The sequence below is a fragment of the Microtus oregoni genome, unplaced genomic scaffold (genome assembly GCF_018167655.1).
Source record: "Microtus oregoni isolate MIOR12 unplaced genomic scaffold, Mior012 000015F_ref0000493, whole genome shotgun sequence".
NCBI classification, from domain to species: domain Eukaryota; kingdom Metazoa; phylum Chordata; class Mammalia; order Rodentia; family Cricetidae; genus Microtus; species Microtus oregoni.
Genome location: NW_024543074.1, coordinates 15,740,813 through 15,748,451, shown reverse-complemented (window position 1 = coordinate 15,748,451; position 7,639 = coordinate 15,740,813). Strand labels below are relative to the sequence as shown.

The 7,639-nt window shown below is 47.9% G+C and overlaps 1 protein-coding gene across 1 annotated transcript; it reads right to left on the bottom strand.

Annotated features, from left to right (window-relative positions):
• Positions 1-203: 203 nt before the first annotated feature.
• Positions 204-5,726, bottom strand: LOC121456087 (schlafen family member 12-like). The gene is made up of 2 exons (XM_041663905.1): positions 5,462-5,726; positions 204-1,912 (listed from the first exon to the last, which is right to left on the bottom strand). Exons 1-2 carry the CDS (start codon positions 5,509-5,511, stop codon positions 832-834), a joined length of 1,131 nt encoding a protein of 376 aa, XP_041519839.1. The 5' UTR covers positions 5,512-5,726; the 3' UTR covers positions 204-831.
• Between the last annotated feature and the right edge of the window lie 1,913 nt (positions 5,727-7,639).

The following is a 7,639-nucleotide window of genomic DNA, read 5'->3' as shown; positions in this document are numbered from 1 at the left end:
AGGATCTCCATGACATCGACAACAACAGTATATCTGAACGGGGTCCAGGGGAAGGTCCAGTACTGATACGATAGCAAAACCAGAATCCTGGACCAGACAAATAACTCATTGCAAAAAAAAATTTTTTTTTTCAAGTAAAGATGTTTGAGAAAAAGGGTACACTGTGTGATACACTGTGACACACCACACCTTCCATGGTGAGCTTGTTGTTTTAAATCTTTATTTAGTTTTTGCTTTTCTTCTGCAAGTGAGGTTGAAACACCAGATGGTGGTTATGGAGGGAAAAAAGAGGTGAGTGGAATTGGGGTGCAATTCTCAAAGAATCAACAAAAAGTTAAACAAAAGATGAAAGAATGAAAGAAAAGAAGAAAGGAAGAAAAGAAAGAAGGAAGGAAGGAAAGGAGTTAGAAAAAGAGGAAGGAAGAAAGGGAAGGAGGGAGGGAGGGAGGGAGGGAGGGAGGAAGAAAGAAAGGGAGGGAGGGAGAGAGGAAACAAGGGAGGGAAGGAGGGAGGGAGGGAGGGAGGGAGAAAAATGTCTGCACTGCAGGCTTGGCTGAAGCCTGATCTTATGAAGAAGGCATTTCCTTTGGTCTACTGAACTCCATCCACAGCTAGCAGGGAATAGTTGGTTGGCAGCAGAACTCTGCTGAGAAATCCTCTCCAGTTATATAGCTTCAGGGATTTGCAGGCTTGGCCCTCTTGTAGCCATGAAGTCCTTCAGCTGTGACAGGCCTAAAGGATATCATTGTCACAGGCTCTAGGTGTTCCTTGAGAGCCTCAGCTAACACATAACCAGTGGGCATGCGTGAAGTCACCAGTGGTGCCAGAGGCTTACTTGCCATCCATCAGGCTCTTGACCCATTGCTCAGTGGTAAACTTCTTCACACAGCTGTCTTCCACGCGCCAGGACTCGGGCTCTGCAGCGAACACAGCACAGCAGAATCTCTCCACTCTGAGCGCACACACATATGAGCACACGGCTCCCTGTCTGAGGACTGGGATGAATTTGCATGTGTACTTTACCTTCTCCTGCTCCTCACAGAAGTGAGTGACAGGCAGCTGTCGAATGGACTTCTCTATTTCACTCTCTAGATGAACAAGATCGCTCTTCTCTGCTTCAAAACCAATTATTTGCTGTTTTTTTCCATCCAAACCAATGAACAAATATCCCCCGTCAGTGTTTGCAAACGCAGATACAGTTCGAGGGATGAGTTCTTGGATGCATTTTCGCAGCTGTTTCACAGAAAGCAATGTAACTTCAGCATGGGTGGATCTGGTGAAGGGGAAGTCTTCCTGGTGCTGAAATTGTGTCTTATTAAAAACCGCAGCAGCCAGGTCCTCCAGGTCGCTCTCTTCTTCTACTCCAGGGCAGGCACTGCTTGCAGGCAGCTCTGGTCTGACACAGGATCTCCCTCCCACTTCCTCCAGGTCTTGGAGGAACTCGAGAGCAGCAGCGGCATTCATTTCACTTGAAGATGAAAAGCTTCTAAAATACAAATTGGTTCTCAGGGTGCAGATCGGCAGACCGAAGACATCAAGACTCCATGGTTTCACAAAGATATTCAAGTAGCCTCCACGCGTCATGAAGTCCAGATGCCTTCCCACAAACGGCAGACATTTACAAAGAGAGGCTTCCAAATCCAGTCCCAATCCATCCCTGGGAAGGCTAAAATTTTCATTTTCAATTTTAGCCTTAATCACCCCACCTCCAGAGTTCAGGAGGGCACACACAGCTCGAGAGATGTTTTCATTCTCCCGTTTTCTGAGGGGTTGGTTCTTCAACTTCTTTCTATTCTTCTCCCCAAGTGTGATTGCTTCCACATTTAGAACCAGGTTAGCATAGTCTGTTTCCAGATCCTCGGTGATGGCCATGTCCCCAGCAGCGTTTTCATTTTCAACCTGAATTTCCTTCCTGTAAAACAGACAGAGCCTTTAGAATGAGACCTAACAGGAGAAAGCAAATTCTATACTGTGAAGCCAACAGCACAATCCCTGGGTACGTATTTTCCAAGATCAGGTCACTTACAGGAGGAGAAATGGTTATTTTTCACAGCTTTTGCATTCATTGGCCAAGCTTATTTGCCTACTAAGGTTTCAGATGTGATGTTCCAAGTATAGTTAAGTCCTTTGAATTTTCAATTCTAGTTTAATTTTCACTATCTCTTTTCCAGTCATTAATACTGTCTTCAGTCTCCTCCAAGCAAGCCCTCAGTGGAATCTGTGTGGTTTTTGTCTTTTATGTAACAAAGGCTTTAGTTACACTTTTTTTAGACTTTTTTTTATGGCTGCTGGTATTTTGACTGCATGCTTGTCTTATGTGCCATGTGCATGGAGACCAGAATAGAGTATCAGATCACTTGGAACTGGAGTTACAGGTGGTTGTAAGCCCAATGTCGGTGCTGGGTATTGAATTCTGGTGTTCTGGAAGAGCAGCCAGTGCTCCTAACCACACAGCCATCTCTGTAACCCGGCTTTCAAATCATTTATGATTAGTATCCATTCTGTCCATTTTGCAATTAGGCTATTTCTTTACCTTTGGCCAAGTGCATAATCTCCCTGGATATTAAACCTTTATCAGACTGTGTGTTACAAACCTTTTCTCCCTCTATGGATTGCCTGTTTGTTCATTGCTCCTTTTCCTGTGCAGTGACATTCCAGTTTGATGGAATCACAGGTCTACTTTGGGAATTTTTTTATTGTGCTTTAGGAAACATCTGCATTGATTTTCTCTCTGTTCCTGTGACAATTATCCGGACAAAAAAGCAACTTTGGGATAGAACAGGTTCACTTGCAAATAATTCCACATCACCACCCACCACTGAGGGAAGCAGAGCAGGAACTTGAAGGAGACCTGCTTGCTGTTCCACACAACATTACCTTGACCAAAGAACCCACTTCACAGTCTAGGAAATATACCAGGAACCATGGGGGATGGAGTTGGCTGGCTAGCTTTCTTATGCTGTTGTAGTCTCCCTGGCTAGGGAATGGGGCTGCCCAAAGTGGTCTGGACCCTCCTACATCAATTATCAACACAATCTTACACACATGCCCACAGCCAATCAGATAGTGGCGATCCCTTTATTAATAAACTCTTCCCAGATAATTCTAGGTTCTGTCCAGTTGACAGTAGAGCCAATCAAGGCAACATCCAAATGACCTTTGCCAAAACCAATGTCATAGAACTTTTCTTCTGTGTCTTCTTCTAGTAGTTTTCCTATTTCTTACCTTTCTTTTCTGATCTTACATTGGTATGTTTAATTCATTTTGTATTCGGCTTTGTAACATGGTGTGAGAAAAGTTCTAATCTCATTCGCTACAACTCGACATCACCTCAAGTCTCTGAACGACTTTGTCTACACTCTAGGGTCTTGCCTCTCTCAGAAGGCAATTCTGCCCATTAACTTCCTGCTTTTGCATTAGCCATAATTTCCTGTTTTTCACAAACCTTGTGAGCTTTGACTGAAAATGGGTCAGTTAGGAAAGCAGCTAGCGCTGCTAATCTTCCAGGGCACCTCCATATGTGTCTACTGATTAGCTGGGCAGGCCCTCATCCTCTGTCTCAGTATGAAGTCACATTAAGGTCTCCGTGGCTGGGCAGGTGACTCTGTAGGTAAAGTGCTTGTTTTACAAGCTTGAGGACCTGAGTTTGGATTGCCAGCACCCACATGGAAAGCTGAGAGAGACTGCATGTGCCTAGAATCCCAGTGTTGGCAGACAAAGAGGGGACCCCTGGGTCTAATTAACCAGGCAGTTCCTTCTCAAATTATAACACTGACTCCGGAGGAAATTCTCTCAGAAGGGAACTTGGGGTTCAGGGTGTCTAGTCAGCTACCTTTGGAAGCAAAGAGAATGACATTCAGATACCTTACTCTGTCACAATTGCAGGTTGGTAATAAAATCACAGAAAGATGGGACAGGTGTGACTTAGCTGGCCAAATGTGAGCACATTTTCCCTAACACCTTGTAAAAGTTCTTCATCTCCACCCAAAAGGCTGCAAGGAGCCTAGCATGGTGCTGACCCTGTGAGGTTGATGTGGGCACTGCGAGCTTGAGACATGGAAAAAATGAACAGTGAATCACAGGCCAGCCTGGGCTACACACCCAGACCCCGTGGGCCTCCCTCCCCTCTAAAATACTAAAGCAAAACAACAACCATCATAAACAGGAACTAAAGCAGCCTGTACTGCTGAGAAGGGAACAATTTCATTTCTGAGAAGGGAACAGTTTCGTTTTCTGAAAAGGGAGAAGTTTCGTTTCTGCCCAGTCGGTAGTTGGGACTCCACCCTGTTCTTTGCACTGCTGAGCAGTCAGTTCCTCATTCCTTCCCAGCCCCTCCTGTTCAGCTTCACCTTTTCAGGCCCAGTCCTAAGCCAGCACCCATGATTCACTCTCCATATGGAAAGGAGACAGAGTCTCATCTCACTCCCAAATCCCAAAGCACAATACTCATGTCCCCAGGAGTTTTGAACCTCAAGGGGGATACAATACAATCATATTTAAAGGTGCTGTGGGCTAGCCTGGGACACAGACCATCTCATTCCTAAACCTGTGACTATGGTAAATTTTCAATGGTTCAAAATTCACTTTTTTCTACATGTATCTGGGACTCAATCCTTCAGAAAGAAACAGGACAGATGAACCACAAATCCAGGCATGTAAATTCATTAACCTCCCACGAGCTTTAGCTGTGGTTTACAAATCAGATTCTCCAACCCTAAATCCACTCCCAAATTGTGTTGTGCCCTGGAGGAAATTCCCTGAGACTTTGACATGGGATTTAAGGCGTCTTTGTTAACTGTCTCCAGCAGGGAAGAACATGGCATTCTGATGTCAGCACTGCAGACTGGCAGGAAAACCCCCTAGGACAGGAGCAGGAGCTGCCTCTGGAGAACAGTGAGACCTGGGGCCCTCTTTGGGCTCCTCTAAGGTGCTCTGCTTTGGTTTAGGAGCGCAGTGTCAGCTTCTCTGGACTCTAGTGTACTTCTTTCTTCATCTAGACTGCAGTTCCTGCCTGCCTGCTGGACATAGTTACCCAACTTCCCACTGGGTCAGATCTCCAAGAGAACAGGGAAGGCTGCAGAGGCGCTGGAGACCAGCAGGAGCCTGATCCACCCACACCCTCTGCTGCCTGCCTCACTAGTTCTGGCTCAGACAAGGCAGAGCCTGAGCTTAAACCCTCCCTCCACCCTAAGCAGACAAAGGCATTTGACTCACCCACAGCTTGCCCAAGTCCTCCACAGCCTGTACTTAGTCAAAATGAGCTACGAAGACTCCAAAAGCCAATGGTCCAAGTAGGAACAGAAACAAACAAGGGTCCCCTGATAGAAAATAATTGTATTGACGACCCCCTATATGATCCCAGAGCCACTAGACTGTACCGGGACTGGAAGGGAGAAACCGAAAGGGCAAAACCCCTTTAGGGTTTGGGGCTTGAGCAGGCTCTAACGAAGTGATCACTTACCCCTGAGTTCTGCGGTTGCCTAGCTGAGTTGTTTGAAGTCTGGGGCTCATATCTTCTCCCAGTCAGCCCCCTGGGGTGATGAGGCAGTCTACAGTCACCTGAGGAATACCCTCCCCACTGCGAGGTCTTCCAGGGTGGGCTATGTCACTTGTCCAGTCCTAGCTACAGCTCCGGTTGTGTCCCCTCCTCCAATCCTAACCTAGTCCTTTGTTCTTTGCTCCCCTGATCTTTGCGGAGCTTGCTGCCTCCTCAGCACTGGTGACTGGTGTCTGATTGGAAACTTACAACTGCGAGTACTTATCCGCTGTAGTTCCACCCTCTTCGTCTGGGGCGACGCTGGCTAAAAGCCAGCTGGCAGGCGCCCAAGACGTTTTTTCTATTGGTCAGAACGTAACAGGCGGAGTAAACCGACTATTTCGTAATCAACTGCACCTGGATTCCCCAGATCATCAGGGCTGTCCCTTTGTTCAAAAGGGCAAGTGTCCCTGTTAATACCCCTGAAGCCACTTCAGCCCAGGGCTTAAGACTTTCAATACACTGCTCCACCAGAAATGCAAATGGGTGAGACCCGTCTTCTTTCCCTGGGATCCTAGAGCCCTCTGGGGAGATGAGTTTTTTGGGATTCCCAGGACTACCCTAAAGTGATCACCCCTCCTGTCACTTGGTATAATAAAACTTCCCAAAGTTGTTGCATGGAAAACTGGCCCAAGGAAATTGATTCTGGTTTTGAGCGCATATGAACTGTGCAGAATATTCGGGATCCTGGACATTTTCATAACGTGCATTGCCCATGCTCTGTCCACTGTCATCCTCGCTCACCTGCTTTTCCCTAAGAAACAGCAATCTTAGAAAGACTGGGGCCCTGGAAATGTTCAGTTCATGGGGGGGCGCGGGGGACTGGGTCTCTGCTTGAATTGCTTTGTCTGGGGAGCGCCATCCAAACCCCATTCCTGACTCTACTGCCAGTTAGAAGCTGTGCAGTCCAGAATCCCACTGTCCCTCCACCCTAGTGGTCCAGAACCAGGGATCATCCATGTGGACTAAGCTTCATCTCCTGTCATCACCAGGCCAGATCTGAGGAAACCGCTTCACAGACTTAAGAATCTTTTCTTTAATCTTTAATTTAAGAAATAACAGGATGCTGGGGGTTTCCCAGGCTGGCAGGAAGCAATGAAGAAGAAACCATATACTAAGTGTGAGGAAGGAGTGGGCAGAGACTGAAACCCCCTCTGTGCTGGGGGTGTCAGGAGGTGGGGGAGGAAGTAGCTAAGGAGAACTAGTTAGTGAATTCAGTCCAGTGAGCCACCCTCCTCCTCCACACCAAGTCAGAGCCCCGAGAGCACACATCCACCCTCCCGCTTCCTAGGGAAGTCCTACAGCATGAGTGTGGGGCAAGTCAAAGGTCAGGTGCTTTAGGGGGGCACTGAGAGGAAGGGAAGAGGGGGTAAAAACTGGCAGCCCAGGCAGAAGCAGCATCTAGAGGAGGCAGCTGGTAAAAGGGATGCCAGTGCCTGTGGTCCCTGCGCCTGCAGACTCTCCAATGAAGCCTTCTCCTTCTCTCCTTTCCTCTACTCTCTCCTCCTTCCTTCTAGCTTCTCCTCCAGGAGCCCAGGTTCAGTTCCAAAGTCAGCAAAAAGAAATTCAACTCCAAAGTTCAGGGTGTGAAAGACTTCAGATTAGGACGGCAGCAAACTGAAGAATACAGAATGTCCTGATGAAGACCATGTCTGGGTTCGTGGTCCTACCATAGCCAGGGTCTGTGTTAATGTCACAGGCCCATGATGCCTCCAAAGGCCACACAGCTGTCCAGATTCTAGGGTGAGAGAGCTAGCCCTGCCCCTCACCAGCTACAGCACACAGGAGACTGGGCCCTGCAGCCTGCCTGGATGGCACACTAGAGCCAACCCTGTTGTGGGGGCGGGGTCCAGGCTAGTTGGCACTGAGGGCATGAGAGTAGGAGAGCTGACTCTGCCCCCACCTCATATGTCCCTACAGCAACCAGGATACTGAAGCCTGCTTCTCTCCTGGGAGAAACAATAGGGCTGTTGCTGATGGTGTGAGTGTGGGTGACCCGGGTCCGAGGACCTGGGAAAAGGTGAGCTGGCTCCACCCCTGCTGCAGGCTGAGTGAGCCTGCCAAGACACTAGAGACCATACTGGAAAGCTGGCAGGCTGGCCC